The sequence below is a fragment of the Eumetopias jubatus genome, unplaced genomic scaffold (genome assembly GCF_037043125.1).
Source record: "Eumetopias jubatus isolate StellerSeaLion01/CBP00866 unplaced genomic scaffold, mEumJub1_p1.0 scaffold_14, whole genome shotgun sequence".
NCBI classification, from domain to species: Eukaryota; Metazoa; Chordata; class Mammalia; order Carnivora; family Otariidae; genus Eumetopias; species Eumetopias jubatus.
The window spans coordinates 48,323,779-48,345,797 of NW_028274820.1; the positions used below are offsets into that span (position 1 = coordinate 48,323,779).

General features: G+C 35.0%; 1 protein-coding gene across 1 annotated transcript in view; it reads right to left on the reverse strand.

Annotated features, from left to right (window-relative positions):
* Positions 1-22,019, reverse strand: part of ETV1 (ETS variant transcription factor 1) — an 88,892-nt gene that overhangs the window by 66,112 nt on the left and 761 nt on the right. The window contains exons 4-6 of the mRNA XM_028119148.2: positions 21,221-21,308; positions 19,781-19,828; positions 10,595-10,648 (exon numbers count right to left, since the gene is read on the reverse strand). Of these exons, the coding sequence (XP_027974949.1) occupies positions 10,595-10,648; positions 19,781-19,828; positions 21,221-21,308 (190 nt within the window). The remainder of the gene's footprint in view (positions 1-10,594; positions 10,649-19,780; positions 19,829-21,220; positions 21,309-22,019) is intronic.

Here is a 22,019-nt window from a genome sequence, read left to right on the forward strand (position 1 = left end):
TCTGCTGCTCTGGGGTTCTCGTGAATATTTACTATGACTTTGGGAATTCCGTGAATCCTCCTACTCTGACTAGTACTAACACAGATGCCTCTACTGTTGTCACTACTTCATCATCCGCCCAAAGGTTCTTCTCCCACAGTGAGGAAAATACACCATGTCTGAAACATTTTCAGACAAAAACTGCAGATACACAACAGGCAAATATATGATGTATCATAAATCTCTCTCAAATTCTGGATAAGAGGAAGTCTTTGAGGCAGGGAAAGGCAAGCACTAGAGCCTAGATGAGAAATGGGACAGTTCCAAGTACCAAGTCCTCCCACCCTCCTTCAACCATAGCTATTAGCTCAGATAAGTTCACAGAACATCTTTCTTGGGACAAACCCCTATGGGAAGGTTCTCTTGGTCCCTCTCAATCTATCATGCCTTAATAAGAAGAATTTTCAAACAATATCCATGTCCTATATGAAGAACATTCTCTGTTAGTGATGAATTTTTTCTTTTTTTTTTTAAGAGTAGTAACAGTTGGTGCACAAAGGAGAGGTCAAATGTTTTCATCTCTCAGAGCACCCGGGTGGCTCAGTCAGTTAAGCGTCCAACTCTTGATCTCAGCTCAGATCTTGTTCTCAGGGTCATGAGCTCGAGCCCCGAGTTGGGTTCTATGTTGGCCGTGGAGTCTACTGAAGGGGGTGGGGAAGCTACCCCCCAAAAAAGAGTATCAACAGTTTTGAAACCTTTACAAGTGGGCTGAGTACTGGCCCTCAGGGAAAGGAGATGTTCCTAGACTATGCAAGTTTGAGCTGGGGATCCAACCTATATGATTTCAATCACCTGAGGCCTTAGTTGATTATTTTATGCCCTACGTTTCTCTATAAAAAATGGGAAAAAATACCGAGTTATTTCAGAGTAGTTGCGTTAAATAGAGATTACCGAGAAATGTATTTTGAGATAGGAGTATCAAATAATATTTATTAGAGAGCCCTAATCTGTTAACAGAGACTGATCACTGATAATGTTACATAAATGCAAATGGCTTTCCATTATCCCTCAAAGAAAAAACAAAACATGGCAAAATACAAGCAGAATAGTTGCATTAGATTTCAGACAACTTAAGCCACCTGTGCATGAATATGTCTAAAACACTTTTTTAAGACTCTAAATACCCGAGAAGCTCATCATTCAATTCACTGAATACCCACAAAATGAGAATTATACAAAGATGTGTAGTAGGACGTGATCCATCCTCTATAAGCCAACTTAAATAATATTAACGTTGAGATGTATATAAAGCATTTATGACCACACAGAATTCATTAATTCTAAGATAAGCAAAGAATAAATGACATTCATAAATGAAATGATTCATGAATGAACAGAATCTTTAAAATGAGTATGATCTCAAAAAGTAGAGTAGGTCAGTATTTTGCATATATAATTGCCACCAGAGTACATGATTTATTAAGAGACGTAAGATAACCAACCCTCTTAGTCCCTATCACAGGGATTTAAGCATGGGCTAAAGAGGTATGGACATAGACAATGACAGTAATCCACTGTAAAATCCAGTGGCCATACCTTTGAACAGAGTGCTTTTTGTAGAAATAAACATAAAATTAAAAACAAAAAACAAAAAAAAACAACGTAATAAGCACATTTTCTTCAGAATGTAATAGACCAGCATCTGAATATACCATGTCTATGCATAAATGCTGACCCCTATACAACTCCACATCCCTTGACATGGGATGAATAAGACTTTATTTATTCAATTCCATGCAGTTTGGAATATAAGTTCCATGAGAGCAGAGGTATTTTTCTTATTTGTCCAGCACTGTATTATCAGTGCCTAGACAGAACAGGGCAAAGGACAGACCAAAACATGTTCATTAAATGAATAAACATTTAGAGTCTTGTCAACCTACTTAACACCCTCAATAAAAAAAATACAACTACGGACATTTGTATCAATAAATAATTTAAACTAAAATCTCATAAGTAAAATGAGAACTGTTACACTATTAAGATTTATTACTCATATTTTAAATCATAAAAATCAAAAGAATGAATATGGCTTACATTTCTAAGAATACAATCATTCCAATTTTGCAAACAGAAATAAGAATACAAGATTTCCTTATAGTAAGACATAAATAAAGGAGCAATCACAATTCAAGTCTCTTTTAGGGATTTAAAAATCTCCCCTAATAAGACTGTAAAGTCAAAAACTAGGAGCAACTATGAAACAAGCCTCTGACTGGTTTAACAATGTGGCATCTACAGCAAAATGAACGTCTTTGCTAAACCTTAGATTTAAGTAAGAGTCAAAGACTGCATATAAAATCATTGCACAAAGGCACTTTTTCTGTCTTAAAGTTTAATCAGACATTGTATAAACAGGATTTTTAATCTAGCCATTTCTGATATACTGTCAGTAATTGAGTTTTGAGTTAACATCACCCTTAACTACTGTCAAGTGCAAGTAATGCTTGTTGGGGTGTAATTCATCAGGTTTTAAAAAAGCAACCATAACTGGTACATTCCTGGGTTTTGGCACCACAAAAAAAAGGGGGGGGGAATGCAACCACATGAAACCAACCATTTTTACTTATTGAGACACAGCACAAACTCTCGTTAAGAGAAAATTCAATAACAGAAGCAAATATGCACTGTGCATCTCAAGTAGATGTTTAACGTTATAAAAGGGGAAAAGTGGCAAAATGATAAAAATAAAAACCATAAAAACACTAAACACACAGGACATGCAGGTTTACATGTACTACTTATCTCGGATTACTTCTTTATATCTGATTTCGTAACATTTACATGTTCTATGAAATGGTGGTCCAGAAATCTAGTCATTTTCATGACTGCTTTGGCCTTATTTGCAAACACTAGCAAATGTTTGCATTCGTAATCACCACTATGCATAAGTATATGTATGTATGTATATTAAAAACCCTGGAACAAAGAATATAATATTTGGTTCTGCAAACAATTTCCCACCATCATCCCTTACCTAAACTTTCCAACAAATACTGTTGGGCTCTCAGCCAAATCACTCCAGTAATCGCATAGCAATATACTTATTTAATATTAAGCAAAATTTAACCAAAGATGGCACAGATCACTTGTCTCAAAATAATTTGTTACTAATTATAGGCAGGGTAAGTGGAAAGGATTTGTTGGCATACTTCCATTGATCATGTTTCTGAAGTGAATTTCTAGGACAATGTGTTCAACTAAAGGCAAAATTTAAGAGGATGAATAAAACAGGAAAGAAAAAGCTGAAAACTTAGGGTGAAATATACAATTTCGGCTTTCAGCTGTAATATAGCCAGAAACTCTAGTTTTGTGGGGGGTTTGGCATTGCTTTGTTCTTTGGTTTTCACTTTGGCATTAAATCTGAACTATCTATCTTAGAAGAATGAGCTGATAAAACTAACAATTTTGAAAAGGATCTACCTGAACAGACTTTATTAAAACTGATGCAATTTTCTAGCTATAAATATATAGTCATTTACAGTAATTTCTAATTATACATATTTCACCATTGTGATTTTTCTAAAATCTACCTTTTTATATTCAGCAAGCATTCCCTGTATTTAGATATTATCTTTCCTTTTTTTCCTTGAACATGGAAGAAGTGCCATAGAATCATAATGTGTTCTGGGCTTGAGAGATTATTTACTTCCCTGTCATTTTACAGATAAGTAAATAAAGGTTAACTGACATGCCTGAGGTGTATGATTTAGAGTTTGTTTCTTCTATGGAACTTGACAGACTTCCAGGATGTTATCTAAAACAAAATTTCTTGTAAAGGTAGCTTTTTTTTCCACTGGGTTTATTTTCCTTTGAAAAATATGTTCTTTGTGAAACAATCAAGCACCAACCAAAATGTTTGTTTTGCTGAAAAGGTGGCCACTGGACTCTAAACCGTGCCCAACATAGGTGAGATGCACACTAACAGTGAAAGAGTAGACCGTCGGGCGATGAGTACCCCCAGTGGATGCATCTAGAACACGGTAGCGCCACCAATGCTTGGTTCTCCTTAACTGGCAAGGGGAGGATTCCTTCTAAACTAGAACTGATTCTAGTATGACAGGGATCTACAGTGAGCACTTTCTGAGGGTAAAGGAAAATAAGTAAAAAATCATCTTTGGAACTGGATAATACAAAAACTCTATCAAAGATTATAAAAATTAACAATGTCAACAATATCATTTTTATGTAGACTTCATTTTTTAATTCCCTAGTATATTTACATAACAAAATGAAGTGTATTACTTCTATAAAAATTTTCAGAAACTCTATCACTTAATGAATTGTATACATGAACAGGAGTCCATCCTACAACTTAATTCCAAGACTGATACTGCTGTCATTGTTCCACAAATAAGTAAATGACATGATAAGCAACATATCTAACTTTATGTTGCACGGAAAGCCTGCATCAGAATCCTCTAACAGCTCATGAGAAATTTGAGGGCCCAACTCCAGACCTGAAGGGCAAACTCTCATAGGACAGGGAACATGAAGCTGCATTTGAACAAGCTACCCAAATGTTTGTCCATACTCAAATGTGAATAAGATTACTGGACTTATGTAGAATTCCATAGCTCATTACATTTAGTAAAATAATTAAAACACATCTCAAATGCTTATTTTCCTGAACGGGGTGCCAGATAAAAATCTAAAATTGACAAATCAAGAAGCTGCAGCGTATGGATATTATTTAGCATGCGGGACAAATGAAAGGCATCAAAAAAAAAAAAAGGTTGCTGTAGAGAACAGGACTGTGTTGAACAATCTTATTTGTGTTTTTATTCCCCACTCTGTGAACATAATGCTTTGATAAAATATAAAAAAGAAAAAAGCGAAAGACAAAAAAGACAAAGAAACAAATAAACCCAAAACAACTGAAACAACAAAAACCATACACAAAGGAAACAGAACCTTCAAGAGCTGGTTATAGCTTAGATCTCAAGTAATACTATCTAAGATGAGGAAGGCACGAGGCTATTCATCCTTGAAGTGGATAGTTTGAGTCTGTACAGTGGCATGTTTAAACATGCCTCAGTTTTTTGTTTTCGTTTTTTGTTTTGTTTTTTTTTTTTTGAAGAAAACAAGACACAGTAACAAACTCATGTTCTCAAATCCCAGAAATGGACTTCCTCTTTGAATGTATGCTCACCTTCGGGTAAAAGAAGCCGTAGGAAGGAAAGACAAAGTCTTCCCGGCCAGTCATATCCAAAAATTTAATCAGGCAAGAAAGGTTTCAAAATTAGTAATAAAAAGCTAACTTTTATCAAGTACTCACTATGTGTGTAGAAAGGAACACAACACAAGAAGGTGGCTTAGTAGAAAAGCAGAAAAGTAAGGAACACAAGCCACCAATGGAACTTCCCAATGCAGGGCCAAGGACAGGTTAACACAAAAGAAGTTATTTAGTCAGGGTCTGCACAGAGACTTCTCTGACCTCAGTGTCTTAAAAAGCAGATTGGTAATCATTATCTGTTAAGTTGCCCCCCGCCCCCTCCCGATGTAACTGCAAAAGGGACCCAAGTACTATTAGATTTTTTTTTAATTCCTAAGAAAATGAAGTATAGCTATGACTTTTATTTACTTGAACAAAGACTCATCCATGTAATAGTGGCTTTAACAGCTGAAATCCCACACGCTGGTTTGCCCTGATTGTTTTCAGTTGGGTCACTAGTACCCTATTACAAATTTCAGTCGAAGTACGCAAACTTGCAAACTTTTAATATTTACTTTCTGATATATAAACATATCAGAGTCAAGGTTATTGTTATTCCTTTAATGACACTATTCTAACTGACTTGCATTCCAGTGTTCTTTCTTGAGTACAAGAGAAAGGAGTAGAGTTATAAAGACCTATCCTGCTGGGAATTTTTGCATAACTCTGTTTATACCCCTGGGACTGTTCTGGGAAGAGGTAAAAGGTAAAGGGAACATCATCTATCCTGTGAATCACTGTAGAGAAAACAATGAAAAGAACCAATGTAACCAAATGGAAACAAACTAGGTGGAAAAATTATAACATATTACTCTAATGAAAAAAAATGAAGGGTAGTAGATTTCAAAAGATGAGTGCTATAACTACATTTAAAGTATGTGATTTAAAATGTAAGATTATTAATAAACACATAATTTACAAAAATTCAGTTTATATATAAATTTGTGTCTACTTTGGAAAGATAAGGCTAATTTATGTTCTAAATACTCTTTAAATTCTCTTTTCTGAAAAGTCAGCTTTCTACTTCCTCTGGACTAAAGAATATCTTAGAGTAATTCTGCTTTTTACAGCAGAGTGTCTGAGTTCTGAAAAGATTTGTTTCTAAGAAATAAACAATTTGTTAGAGCCAAGTAAGCTTTTCTCTTAGCCTCCATTCACTTCCCAGGATGGACTTGTAGGAAGTTTTTTGTTTTCATTTGCCTTCACTGTCTATAAGTGCTTCAGAAGTCAGCACCCTTCAAAGGTTAGCAGCAAGCTATAGGTCTTTAGAGTCTAGATTTCCAGTTGACACATTTTGTAAGTAAAAGTAAAGAATGGGAAGATTTTTAGAGAATCTCCAAGTGTTATGGTTTAATCTCATTTCTCACAATTTTGAACGCTCTGTTCTCTCTTCTTCCACATACATTTATACCTCACGAAGGTCAAATGTATGCTCTATAATCCAGGGTTGAACAGACTGCGGCTGTTCATTCTCCTAACCTACATTTACCAAAGGACTAAAGCAATAAAGAGAGGCATTTTATTTGATTGAGGTATGTAAGGAAATCTGATTATTTATGTTTGAAAAAAACAGCCCCATAAAGTCTATAGACGGGCCACACAGAGGGGGCAGGGTTTCTTTCTATTCCTAGCGATAGGATCCCTCTGATCCACTAAGCACTACCAGAGAAGAATCAAACATTTGTAAAAGGCATTTAGCAGACAATCTAACCTTTCAGTTCCAATATTTGATAACCTCCTTCATCCAGAAATCCTTAGAATTTAATCCATATACCCTATTTCTCTTTTTGAATCATTTCCCTTTGTTCTGTTCTCAATGAACATTGAAATTAGCTGTTCACCATCTTCAAACAATAGTCCTTTATGTCAGTGGAAACGTGAAATAAAGCACACCTCCATTTTCTTTTTATTAGACTATTTCAGATTTATTTTTACCTTTGTTTAGAGGTTTCCTTTAAAATTAGGTGTTTTATTCACAAGTCTCGGAGCCATATTTGTTAAATTGTAAATATTCATTATTGAAGAAAAATAAAACCTCAGCATTCTGAAAAATGTTTGTTTAAACATTCACGGTTTTAGCATGTTTTTCCAGAATGAGACTACATCTAGCGTGTTAAGGCATGATCATATATTTTCTACCTTAAGAAGGGAATTAGGACTCTGAAAACACTTAGGAGGAAAAGAGCATGAAGAAGCTGACCACATTTATGTGATCACAATTTTACTTACTGTGCTTCTATAACATGCTAGGCAGGACATGCTCCTAATCCTCCAGAGGTTTACAGTCTTATTGAAGAAATACATGTATCTAAAATGTTACAGTAAGTACAAGACATAAGATACTGTAGAGTCTAACTCTGCAGGTAAGGGTAGCAAGAAAAAGTCAAGAAAGACTTCAATGGGGTGAAGTCCAAGCTAGGTCTGGAATAGGAGCTCTACCAACACCACAAAGGAAAAGTAAAAGTTTATAAAGCAAAATGAACAACATGTGCAGAGGCGGAGAGACATAAAACAGCTCCATCTGTTTGGAGAATTGAAAAATTAGAAGGGCTCAAGCTCAGGGGACAGGGAGGAACCAGGTGCTGGGATGGCAAGAGTTAAAACTGAAACAGCAAGTCAAGGCCCAGATGGTAGAGTAATGTTCTGTAGGACTTTGTTCTGAAGAAAGTTTAAGGAGAAAATTAACAAGGTCAGACAGCAATGCATTAATGCCACTGCAGAGAATGGACTGGGAGGAGGGAAAACTGAAAAGAACACCACCAAAAGGCTTACTCACGGGATCAGTCAAGGCAGAATGTGGATGTGAACTCAGTCAAATAGAGGGAAGTAGAGACCACAAAATTAAGATATTTTTGAAAGGTAGAATCAACAACTTGGTAAGCAAGTGGAGGTCTATGGTAAAGAACCGGGAAGAATTGCAGATAAAGATTTTCAGCTTAGATGGTGATGCCATCAACTCGGAAAGGCAAGGGAAGTACAAAAGAGACATTAATCAGGAAAAATAATAATAATAATTTCCACATTGGCCTGGATGAGCGGGAACTGTCCCCGGAGCAACACGTGTAATGGTGTTTTATGCCGATGCTTAGCTAAGGGCTGAGGGTTGAGTCCCGAGGTGTTTCGTTTTTTCTCACTTGGCACAAGGATCACGTGGTGGATCAGGGGAAGATGCCCAGTAGACAGGGGCAGGGGGACACCCAGGCCAGAGATAACAGTGTAGGAGACATCACTATACAGAAGTGTGCTGGCCACTACAGCAACCAATAGCCACGTGTGGCTCTTTAAATTTAAAGTCATAGAAATTAAATAAAACAACAAATTCATTTCTTCAGTCCCATTAACCACAGTTCATGTGCTCAGTGAGCAACGTAGCTAGCAGCTACTATACCGAATAGTCAGAAACAGATTATTTCTATCATCACAGATAGTTCTATGTGACTGTGCAGGGATGGCCCATGTTAGACGAGAGCAAAGCCTTGGGGACAGAACCCTGGGGAAAGTGGAGGGAAGGAAGATGAGTGGAGGGAGAAGAAGTAATCAAAGTAGTTAAAAGAGAAAGGAAAAACCATCCCATGGTGGACCAAGAGAAGAAAGAGTTTAAAAGGAGATAAAAGAGTCAAGAATATGAAAAACTGAAAAGAGGTCAAATAAGAAAAGGAACAAAAATTTCTTTCTGGTAGTGATTTTACCCTGGCATTCGGTATAGTACTGGAACCATTACCAGTTTCTTCAGATGTAAAATGACTCAATGAGAATAATTCTCCCACTCAGATGACAGGTTTAGCTTTTAGAAAGAACTCCAGTGTCCCACAGAAAGAGAAATTCTGGAAATGTGACCATTCCCCTCCCACATTTTAAAGAAGAAAGGAAGGCCTTGCCTAGCCATCATCCTTGGCTGTCATCTTTCTGGAAATTTCTAAGGGTATCTAATTAAGGTCTATATCATTGCTGAATAGGCTTCTTGAAATTGCCTAATAACAATATTCAGACATCAAACAGCACATAAAATTCTCTTCTTAGATCAAAAATCAATCTGGCAGAACAGCAGTTACCAGGGGGTTGGATAGTGAGGAGTTATTTTTTGGTAAGTACAGAGTTGAGAATGAGATGATGAGAAAGTTCTGGAGGTGGGCAGTGTTGATGTTTACACAACGTGAGTCCCACTGAGCTGCACACTTAAAAAATGGTTAAAATGGTAAATTTTCTGTTATGTATATTTTACCACAATTGAACAAAAAAAATTTTTAATGAAGCTGAACTAAAACACAGGAGGAAATCTGGATGTAACTTCTTACAACCAACCCTTGACACCTGGGAAATTTAAAATACCAAACAGAAAAGCGGAAAACATTGCTCACAGACATCTGCTCCTCGAAGTCACATAGGTATTGGTATTAGACGTGTGAGATTACGTGTGAGAATATGAGTTTGATAAGCTGTAAGGCAGTAAGCATCTCTAGTTGCTGTTGATACTGCCCCCTGTGAAATCGTCAATGGTCCGGAAAAATGAAACAAGTTAGAGCTCTACGTGGTAACTAACAGAATGAAAATGTATTAGGTCACTTTCATCATCAAGATGGCATTTATACCCCTTTCTTTACTCTTTACACATCAGGTCAACAGCTACAGTTAGTTGGTAGAATGGCAGAGCATAAATATGAGGAGGAAAGCCGGAGGCAGCCATGTTTATACGGGCATAATGCTCACTCAGGGATTACTGGGAGGCGACTGTCCCATGAATCACAACTCACGCATTCTCTGACAGGCCCTGGAGCAAGGCTCAGGGAAAGAAATACTGAAGGGAGCCTAGGAGAAGCTATGGGCTACTTCCATTTGTGTCACTGTAACCAGGAGGCCAAAAATGAAGCTAAAAATTACATCAAAGCAGGTGAAAGTTCGTGAATGTAAAATAATACAAGCCAACAAATTTTTATAAGTTATTCAATACATAGTCTCACACAGATCTTCACTACTGACTTTCTCCCATCAGCATTCAGACTTTTTCTCATGAACGTACCAAAAAGCTGGAGGTAAACATTTGCACATTCATGGGTCACACCCTATTTCTTCTCCAAAGGTATTAACCAAATACACAGAATAGGACCATCTTTTAATCAAAACAGTTTTCCTTAGCTACTCTTTGGAGCTCCGCTCAGATCATACAGGGATTCTGCTGATGTCACAACTTGACAAATAGAATCACCTCATGACTATACGCTAAAAAGGTACCAACATAACATGAGAACAGACAGTGGAGGTAGAAACCAACCAAAGAGAAAGAATGAAAGAAGGAAACCAGAAAGACAGAAAAATTCAAGAGATGAGTCATACTATACTTACAACTTTCAGCCTGATAGTCTGGCACAAACTGCTCATCATTGTCAGGTACCTGAGCTGAAGGGAAAAAAAAAAAAAAATTAAAAAAAAATTAAGAGAGAAACTGCCAAGGCATAAGGAATGTCAAAGTAAGATCTTTCTCAGCTCAGATCAAACCTATGATTATTTGCCAGTGAGCTCCTATTTAAAATGGTATTGACAGCAATACTTGGGAGGGAAAATAGAAGCAACCATTGATGTCAACGAGAAAACCTAAGTGTCAGAAATATAATTGTGGCAGTTGTGGTCCTTCTGAATATCACATGCCAGATGGAAATAAAAGAGACATACAAAATAGAAGAAGCTACAGGATTTCTATCAGCAGGGGGGCTACTTTGCAAGAATGAAGAAGTATTTCAATGTATCCATTGCTAGTGCTGCAGCAGCCTAACTATATTAACTAGAGCATCCTTTCAAATGATGTGCACGTACACACATCCCTCTGCTTTGATGGAAATGCCTGCTTTGGGTATATTCAGTCAACTGCAAATGAGACTACCATAAGGAAAAGTGCTTGACCTAAATTTGGCCGAAATATGCTACAAAGTTTTTTTTTTTTAATGAAAGCATATCCATTGATTTTGGTCACAGAGAAAAAAATAATATATTGTAGTGATTATGTCATAATAATAAAATTATAAATAATAAAAATAAATTCCATCTTTTCATGCAAAATAGTTTCCTGGCAACTATACAACACTCGTGAAAAGAATATCACTATTTAATCAATCCTCATGTCAAATAACTTCCTTATTTTTAGTAAAGGAAAAAAATACTAAAGAGCAAGGACTTCATGCACTCAGCAGCAATCAAAACACAAGTACACTTTTTCACTTCTAAAATATTTTCATCACGGTTGATTTTAGACATCAAAATAACCTATTCCAAATTGACAAGATATTACTAAAACAAACTTTCACGTGCACACACAAATAAACACAAACACACATAAATGACATAAAATAGAAGTTAGTTCCTTTTAATTTGGTAAAAATAGAGGAGCTATCCTATTTAACTTTAGCTATGATCTGATTACTAGTATTACTTTACTAATAATATCTAATACTGAAATATTTTATCCAGTCAAGTCATGTTAAAATAGATGTCAATTAATTTTTAAAAAAGAGCCTACTGTGAATGGTGAATGTTTATGAATATAATCATTCTCTGCGGAAAAAGTTTCAGGTTGGTAGTTGAATGAGTTAAAAAAAAATTCCCTATAAAAAGAAACTCTGTATTTAAAAATTTATACAAAAAAGAAATACAACATAGATAAGATTATTCTTTTGTATCAGCTTATTTAATCACATTTTTAAAAGCAGAAATACCTGGCTGAATAAAACTTATGTCATGTTATTAAGAGCAGAGCCAATGATCATCTTGCCGATTGTTAAAATATATACAGCCTGACATTAAATTATTTCCTAATGTTGTCTGTACACCAATACATCAGCTTATTAAATAAAGACAAATTCCATCCTCTGCCACCAAAAAAATTAAGAACTTTCTCTCAAGTTATAAATGATCAGCATACAATGGAAGAAGAGATTTTTTTTTCTCCTCTTCATATTCCACTAACGTCTGCTACCATGAGTAACTAAAGCAATGCAAACTTCAAGTCACAGTTTTATGACTTCCTATCTGTGTAAAGTGTATACACTATTTTAACCTGTTTGAACTGTATTTTATTCATCAGTTTAATAGTGGTAATACGGGTTTTCTGTGATGATTAAATTAAATACTAAATGTTACTTATTTTTTCCAAATCCTCACCTCCTACCCATTTCTTTCAAGTCACACACACAAAACTACTTCAGTCATTACAATGCAAGCTTAAAATCTTCACTTCTCCTGAATTATATTGGAAAGGGATAAAAATAACAGCTAAAATGTGTACATTAGTATTCTCTTAACTATAAACATTTTTGACATTACAGCAAGCTTCATTTTTCACAGATTCATCTAAGTGGAGAAATAGCCTTTAAAGTAAGTCTTCACACCAAAAAAATACAAAAATGTTTTCAATATCTATTTAATAAATAACAGCAGGTAGACAGAACCAAATCCTACACATTTTTTCCACCATACCCACATGTTTTGGTTTTCCTTCTAAATTAACAGCTAAACAGACATAACTATGGAGATGCAAAATTATCAACCACAGCAATTACTATGCTTTTAAAAAAAGCCAACATTTACAAGAATCTAATAAAAATGTAGTATCTCTTTACAGGAATAGTTAAAAATAGCTGGTAAGTAACAAAAATTATTTGTAACTAAATATGCTGGTATGAATGTCCTAAAGGTCAGACATTATTTTTTCCTTACTATCACATCATAAGACAAAACTGCAACTCTGTGATATGTTTCACTGCAAGAAAGACATAAAAATCACTGGTAGATATGTGGTATGTGTTGGGATAAGCATGGGGGGGGGGAAAGCCAAATTTTAGAAGAAGCTGGAAGTTATACTTCACAAATATAAAGAAAATAGGTCCATAACAATTTGTAAAAAGAATAAGAATTGCTATAAGAATTGCTATTTCTGTTCTAACTCCTTAACATACTGAATAAATACTTCACACTTATGCCTGAACATATTACAGCATTTTAACAAAAAACATATGACTCACATTTTCACAGAAGCTAATCTTAAGAAACGGAATAGACTAAATGAAGCAGCATGCTACTTAAATAGACAAAGGCTTAAGTATACTTCTAATTTCAAGTTAGAGTAAAAGGAAAGCAGTTAACGAAAAACACACGTTGGATCTGGGCAAGGAAAATATGACAAAGTATTGCCACACTCCTTTTTTCCTCAATTCACGGGAATTCTGTGAAGTAGCAAACTACAGCCGCCTGAAAATTTGTGGCAAGCCATACCAACTCCAAAGTGGAAAATAAACCATAGAGGCCAACCTTTAAAAAACACTATTTTCACTGCTATCTATTATAAACTAGGCTTGGAATAATCACCTTTGGGGAATGAAAATGTTTCCCCACACTATGTAATTAAAGAGGAAGGGGAAGAATAAGAAAGGACAAGGGGGAAAAGTATAGACCAAAAGACCAATAAAAGGCTTTCAAGAAGATTAAGCATGTGGATTTTATTGGTAATAGCTGGAGCAGCTCTATCAGTTCATTGCACATTAATAGACAAGTTGCCATCAAGTCTCAGGACTCGGGCTTTAAAAGGGTAGTATCTGCTCTCTCTGCTCCTTGCTTTACCTAGATTATCCAAAGTTGTTTTTTTTTTCTCTCTCTCTCTTTTAGTGCATAGCAATACATATTATAAGAAACAAACTCATGAAAATTTTAATCATGATCTAGATGTCACAGAATCACTAACCCTCATTTTCAGTTTCAGCATACTTTCTTAACTAACATTTCTGGGGGTGGGGGCAATTTTTAAATAGAGTCCCTTTATTTTATGCTTAAACTTTCAACTGAAATACTAACAACTTAAGAAAAGGTAAGAGTTTTAAATATTTTCCAAGGTTGGCTGCAGGCAAGTAAAAAGCCCCCGCTCTTTACAAACTAGAGGTCCGTGGAGTTTTCTTTTAAAGCTTGGAAAAAAGTGGAAAAATTACAAATGGAACAAACGTCAAGTATAAAAGGGGTTAATATTTAATTAAAACCAGTTCTATCCACTGTAACAATGACCTGGAGCCAAACAAGGCGGAAGATGTATGAGTCATTCTTTCTGCCTGTGAATGAGACAGCTGATCTCCTCAGCAATTCCTCCAGACAAGCAGGCAGAACTGGAGTTCTGCCTCCATTCACAAAAACACAGTCCAGCATGAGCCATGTGGCCCAACCGCAATCTTTTCATGTCACACCCTTCCAGAGAGCTAAAGCAAGTCAACGTGAACTTGCAATAAACACACCAATTTTATTGCTCTATCCCAAATACAGCTCAGATCCATTAAGGTATACATTTAAATAAATGACAAGTTTACAGAATTAAATCTATCTATAGCTAGATAGACATCTCTCTCTCTCTCTCTCTATATATATATATATATATTTAACCCATCCGGCTTTATAGGGTAAGTTATCACAAAAACATAAATGTATAAAACTAAAAAGGAAGGAAGGAGGAAAGGAAGGAAGGAACTAAGAGAGTGGAGGGAGCAAGGGAGGAAAAAAGTCACTGAAGAAATGTCTTATTTTTCTTGCCTATTATTCAGATTTTCTTTATCCTGAGATTATAATAGATTATTGCTGAACTTTGTAGCATTTCATTTTGAATCAAAGAATTAGCAACAAGTTTCCCTGAATAAACTTGAATTTTATTTTAAATAAAAGTAAAACAACAGGAAAATCAACCTTTGCACGGTGGTATTCTGTTTAATCCCGAAATGAAGCTTCAAGCCATGGAACAAAATAATCATGAAGCCACTAAGCCTGGTTTTATACCACATCCGCTTTTAAAATTAAAAATGATTGTACTGATGTATAAGCATTAATACAAGAGTATAAACATATTTAAAGAGACAAAAAAAAGGGGGGGGCTATTTCCCCATGACAGAAACATCTTTAATACTTGATCCTCTAAAAGAAGGAAAACAGTAAGTTTCAGTTGTCTTCAGTCTCACATCAGCTTCCACTCCTAACTCTATACTGACCAGTGATTTGGAAAAAAGCATAGCTTAAGAGCTGTTGTTTCCATTTCCTAGTACTGTGGAGGTCTGACATTATTATTATTATTATTATTATTATTATTATTGATTTTAATTACAAGCTTCTACACAGGTCAAAGGAAATGAAGTTATATTATGAAATTCAAGAAATGACACATTTCTAATAACTGAACCAGAAAAGCAGTATTTCATCAATACTGATTAGGACCCTCTGGAAAAGGTGTATCTAAGCTATCTACACCACATCCAAGTTCTATTTTTAACAAACTTTTTTTTTATTTTGCAAGTAGACCCTAGATGAAAAGACATTTATGTAATTCCAATAAATACTTCAAATATAATAAATTTACTCCACCTGCTATCTTTTAATCAAGTCCAAATAAGAAGTCTTCCTTTCATATTTCAGAGTATTTCCTGGTACAACAAAAAGAGTAGTAGAACCCCTACCCCTACACACAAAATGATTCTTGCTCAATCAAGTATGGACTTCTGTAATTTAATGCTTAATTCTCATTTCCTTTTCTATGTAAACCACATAAAATAATGTAGTTTTTAAATTGTTTAGCTCTCACCGTAGCACAAAAAAAAAAAAAATTAATGAGCACATATCCAATTTATGTTCCATTTTAACAAGAAACAGTATAACTGTTGGAAAAATCAAAGTGAGTACATTATGACTACTGGGCATTGTGGATGACATGGAGAGCGAGAAACAAGAGCTCACACTATTTAAAGGAACTTTGTGAGAAATTATTTTGAATGTAAATTTAGTATCAGCCACTGAAGTAAATGGAGAGGATATAATGACATCTCTACTGTTAAGTCAACCTACTATTTGAAGGTCACACAAAACAAAAGAAAAAAAAAAAGCCTTGTCTGCATGAAGTAATAACCTTTGGTGAAGAAAGGTTGTTCTTGGAGATAAAACTTTGATTTCAAGTGTGGGGGCAGCAGGGAACTTGACTTACTATGTCACACCACTGAAAACCATCCCACTCTGGGGCAGCGAATCACTGTTGACTTTTGTCCTTAGTGTCACTGATGAAAGGGAACCTCAAGAACGTCTAGATCTGCACCAAAAACCATGTTCAAAAGTTGCTATGCATTTATATTAGATACATATGAAATTTATTATTTCTCTTCAAGTTGTGTTAGCAGGTAAGTTCTAATCAGCAATTTCAGAAGAATGCAATCCTTTTCAAATTCAATTTTATATCCTTCTGTTTCTCTCCCTCACACACAAAAGGGTCCATTTTAACCATGAATTTCTAGGACACCACCCACTAAAGCACCACTTAAAACAGGCTGTTAAGAATAAGACGTTACCATGATGCTGACAGGATGGATATATAAACTCATGATTTCATGGGATCAAATAATGGAAATTGCCTTTCAGTCAGTAGCAATCTAACTCAAAAGACAAAGAATCAATAAAGAATTGTACATAGTAAAATTATAATACAAAGTAGCTATGGCAAAATTTTAAAATAGACACATTTTTTTTTTTAAGTGCTACTGTGGTCACTGAAAACGTTATCTTTTCAATTTTCTTCAGGATGAGGTGTGAATATATTTAATTGTGGTAGATACGTTAAAAATGTTTAAATGGCAGTGTCAGTACTCAGAAAGTGATACCAATGCAAAGTTACATCCTTTACATATTTTTGATCTCCGTTTGGAAATTAAAAATATATTTCCAGGCATCCCCCCAAATTACAGGACTTTAGCAAATTGAAAATACTGGCTCCAACCTTCACCCTCACAAAGTCCTATCTTATCTACCCTAATTTGTCCTTAGACATAAAAGACATTTCATAATCCATAATAATTTACCTATGACTAATCCATATGTTGCACTTCAGATCTAATTTATAAAAATTCTTATAAGAAAAAACAAACATCTTGGGATATATCATTTCCCAAGTATTCAGGGCTTTGATCACTTTTTAAAAACATGATTTTCTTCTGACACAATTTGACTCTCACGTCTAATAAGATTTTTAGACCTGTATAACTTCTCAGTGGGATTCTAACTGACGAGAGAAACTCAGTTAATTGCCAATGATCTTTTTTAAAAGGGTCAAGATGCCTTAAAATTCCATGGTCACTTTCTTGGCTACCCAAGCATTATGAAAAGAAATATATAAACAGTCCCTAGTCTGCCAATTTGGCAAAGTTTTAATTTCTGGATGTCCAGAAGAACAGAAATGAACAAATCTAGCTACAAATAACCTAGCGTAGTTTTAAGATCTCTTTTGGTTCAAGATGTGGGATAAGTCAAGTTAAAATGCTAAAGCAAATAATATAATGATATAGAATTGCTAAAAATAAAAATAAATATGCAGTCTATTAACAAATAGTAAAAAAAAAAAAAGAACTCTCTTTCCATTATTAGATTTTAAAAGTCCTATTAACAATATTTTGCTTATATCATGATAGGATAAATTAATGTAAACTAATTTGAAAACTGTTTACATTATTCTAAAATGCAGTCTTATCCAGTTTGTAAACAGTCGCCCACCTGGGTATTCAATAAAACACCCCGAGGATTAATTCCTTAACTTATTTAAGCTTATGAATTATTTTCTATGTAAAAGTCCATGTTCCTCCAAATACATCAGTCATTTTCTAGGTTTGTTTTATATAAAGTTAAATCTTCAAATCTGATTTACAGGTATGTTAAAATCATGGGTAAGAATATATTCAGTGCAGAGTTTTAAAAGATTAACTTGGATAAGTTATTCAAATCACTTACCGAGCGACAAATAAACAAAACAAGTCAAAAGTCAGAGACTGTACTAAAACTGATTATAAAATGGCAAGAGTCTCTCACAGAATCCACATTTTAAAATTCCAGAAACAGAGTTGCTATGCACATGCAAAATCTGCCAGCAAGTGCAATGACTTGGAATCAATGAGACTTAAACATCTAAGAACCAACAAATCTTCGAGAACAATTAAAATAGATATTTCAAGTTATTTTAGGTAAGCGAACCAATTTCCTCATGAATGTAATGTCCTCACAATCTTCAACTTTGCAAAACTAACAGATCAAAGTTAACACAAGGACCTCTGCAAATTTTTCTTGAAAAAGTTAGGTTTCAATATATGGTTTATGTTGCAATAGTAAGTAATCTATTGCAATAAGTTTCATTTACAGAGACAAGCAAAATGACCTTTAAATATAACTAAAATTTTCATTAATACTTACCTTTTATGAACATGCAAATACAATCACCCTTTCAAAGGGCTACTAGAAGAGCTGTTTAACTTAAAAGATCTATAAAGACTGCAAAAGCTTTTTGGAAAACTAGAATATCAGCAAAACAAAGAAACTTATTTTACATGCTAACAGCAACTTGATGAACTGCAAGCAAGACCACCGATAAAGCACTGCAGTCTGGCTCAAAGTAGCAATAGCAACACTTGGGTTCCATTTAAAGGGACTCTCTCCCTTGTTTTAACAACCTTAAAAATCTGTTCCAAAAATTGCATGTTTCCCAGATAACATACAGACAGAGATACAAATCATACTCAATGCTTAAATAGATATAACTTTCTCTTTGTGCTTCCCATAAAACACATCATAGGACAAAATTAGTATTTCACATTTATGACAAATCCAAAAGAAAAATTTCAAATTATGGACACCAACAAAAGTCCCTCAGCATTAGGCATTTCTCAAGTTGTATTAAGCTGTACTGAAGCAGTATCTCATTGTTCCTATAAAATAAAGTTTCACCCAATAAAAGATACAATAGATTGCAACACAAAATTTTACTAAAAAGTAATTAAAAACAAGAGTAATGCCTTTACACGTCACCTTGCTATATTAAATAAATCCTAATAAAAGTGACACAAAAGCAAAAATCAATTTCAGCAAATATCACATAACAGTAACAAACAGAAAACCTTTCTTTAAATCCTCAAATCCCCCAAAGATTTCTTTTAAAGCCATAGATTTCCTAAGTATCGGATACACACCTAACGTTCTGTGCTGTGAACACGGTGGAAAGAAGACACTTGCACTTAAATCTTGAAGCATCCCGTCCTGATGAACCCAGAGAAACTAATTTCTGCCATCAGAAAAGTCCTCCACCAGAACACCAAATAATGATATGCGCTGCTGTAAAAGAAACAGCAAGCCGGGTTCTGGCTCTAGGAGGTCTCTCGAGGTACAATAATATAAACCTGATCAATTGCAATTAAAATCTGAACAGAGGCTTAGAACTTGAAGTCTTGGTGCATTAGTTCTTGCCAAAAGCAGATGTGATTGTGAGCTGGAAGCAATTTCTCCTGGTAATTTGTGATGACACTGGCTAGTGCAGCCCCGGATTCCCCAAAGACAAACTCATCAGAGACTCTAATGTATGCATGACACATGAGGTGGCTCTTTTAGAGCTCAATTAATTGGGCTGAACATTAAGACAGCAAGTTCAGGACTTTTTTTTTTCCCCCCTTCTAGAGTTGCTTTTCCCCTCCTTTTAAAGCAATTTTTTTGCCTTACCTTCTGCAAGCCATGTTTCCTGTAATTGACTTAGATCTTGAAAGAGTTCTAAAAAACAAGTCAGAGACATAAACAAAAGATTTGAAAAACCTTTAGGCTCCATTAAATGGAAATGTTTGTCATGAAATTGGTACTGAGTATCAATTTAATTTGGGGGGTAGTCAATATAAGAAGAAAATAGGATTCATGACTTAAATAGCTCAATAATCCTGTCATTTTAATGGCTATTAAGCAACACTTAAGAAATTCTTTTAGTGAATTAAATAACGAAGGCAATATCTTCCCTTTTAACAAATAACTTAATAAATAAGCTCAGGGACACTAGACACACATACACTAGGATTCACAAAAAGGCTGAGGTGAAGGTGTGTCTATCCGCGCAAACCTTTCTTAAATAGAGTCAACTCTTGCAGAGGAAAGAGTAGAAAGGCTGGCCATCACTTTCTTTTTATCTTCTGAAGCTTGTAGAAAAGATGAAACAGTACATGGTATAATTCTTAAAGCACTGTATGTCTTGAGTTTCAACGCCTCAAAACTAAAAGGGACAACTTTTAAATACAAGATCTTAGAGGAAAATTTCTACATTAATAGATTTACAAAAGTCAAAGTGAGATAATTTCCTGGCACCTGTTTATTATCAAGTCCAAAACTGTGTATTCTGTCATTGTGGGAGAGAGAGGGTGTCCAATATGTATGAAGATTTAAGTTTCAGAATTCAACATGCCTAATCAAAATGGCAAACTGAACTTTGATAATTAAATCTAAGTATATTAAGTTCATTATGAATGCTCCCGTATGGCTGGAATACTTTATAACATACTGACCTCCTAACAGTGCATTAAAAAAAAAAAATCTGTAACCTAATTTCCCAAATAGGTATTCTAATTATAAATTAGGCCTTAATTATGATTCAGTGAACACTTGAAGGCCTATAAACAAGATATTATGACCTCACCATGTAGTCATCAAAATCATCCATGAAAAGTTTGATAACAGTAAATGGTTTTAGTGTATGGGGAATGGGAAAGCAAACAATGATTTACATTGTTTAACTTCTAAGAAAGTAGAAGGGAGAAATTAAGTAGTATACCTAGTTGCTTACTTTGTCCCACGGTGTTGGATATTTTAAAATTGTTACCTCAGTGTATGGGATTAGTTGTGTGCCATATGGACAAGAGTACTTAAACACAAAAGAATGATTAAAAGAAGGATGTCACTGCTAAGTGTTTATTTCCTTCTTTCATTAGTTTTGTGACAGGGCCATAAAATATCCTCCAATGCAAACTGTCACATTATGTTAATTGCTCCAAGTAAAAGTCTCAGTTAAATGCAGTAATTTGAAAGATTATTATTTTTAAGCTAAGGCTGAAGTGCTCCTCTCCTTTGTGAGGGTGGGGGTATAGGTAAAGAGGGGGGATTCAGCCCCAAATCAAACCTCACCTTCTGAATCATGAGCCAGATCTCTGTTAATGAATTTTCTTTTTCTGACATTTGTTGGTTTCTCGTTACAATTTCTCCCACGCTGATTCTACAAAGGGAAAGAAAAAATCCTTTAAAAAAATTGTAAACCTCAGATGTCACACACACAAAAAAACACATGCATACATAAGTCTGCTGGATCCTCTCTCTAAATAGAAAAATAAAAGTCCATAGTATCAATTCTAATATTCATTTTCAGCGTTCACTTGACAGTTAAAGCTTAGGCTGAGAATTCAACAACCAGGGAGAGTTGCTTCCCAGCGCCAAGCCTAACACACTACTACTTATCAGTCATGTATTCATGGCATCTCAGCATCAAAACAACATTAAGCAATCACACTTAAAGTCGTTTTTAGCTGGATCAAAGCTAGACTAAAATACCGTGAATTTTATTCTCTCTGATACCACCCCCCAAAACAAAAATAAAAAGAGTGGTGAAATAAAAAACATAAGGAAAAAACGAGACGATAAAAAAAGAAACAAAAACACCCCATGTAAACAAAAAGTGTCAGCATTTGTCTCAACTTCATTCTTTTCAATGTGGCAGACAAACCCAGCCAAAAACTTTGAGTGCAGCAGCTGCTGCTGCCCTCCGTCTCCTCTTCCACTCATCTTGGGCACTTTAATCAGAACAAAAAGGGGGGGAGGGTCTTAAAAACAAAACTATGCCTTATCCAAATCACTGAAAGGTAAGCTCATTTTGAAGACTGGGCTTCTAGAAGCAGAGTCGCCCTACAGTGGCAACAAAGCAGATAAAGTA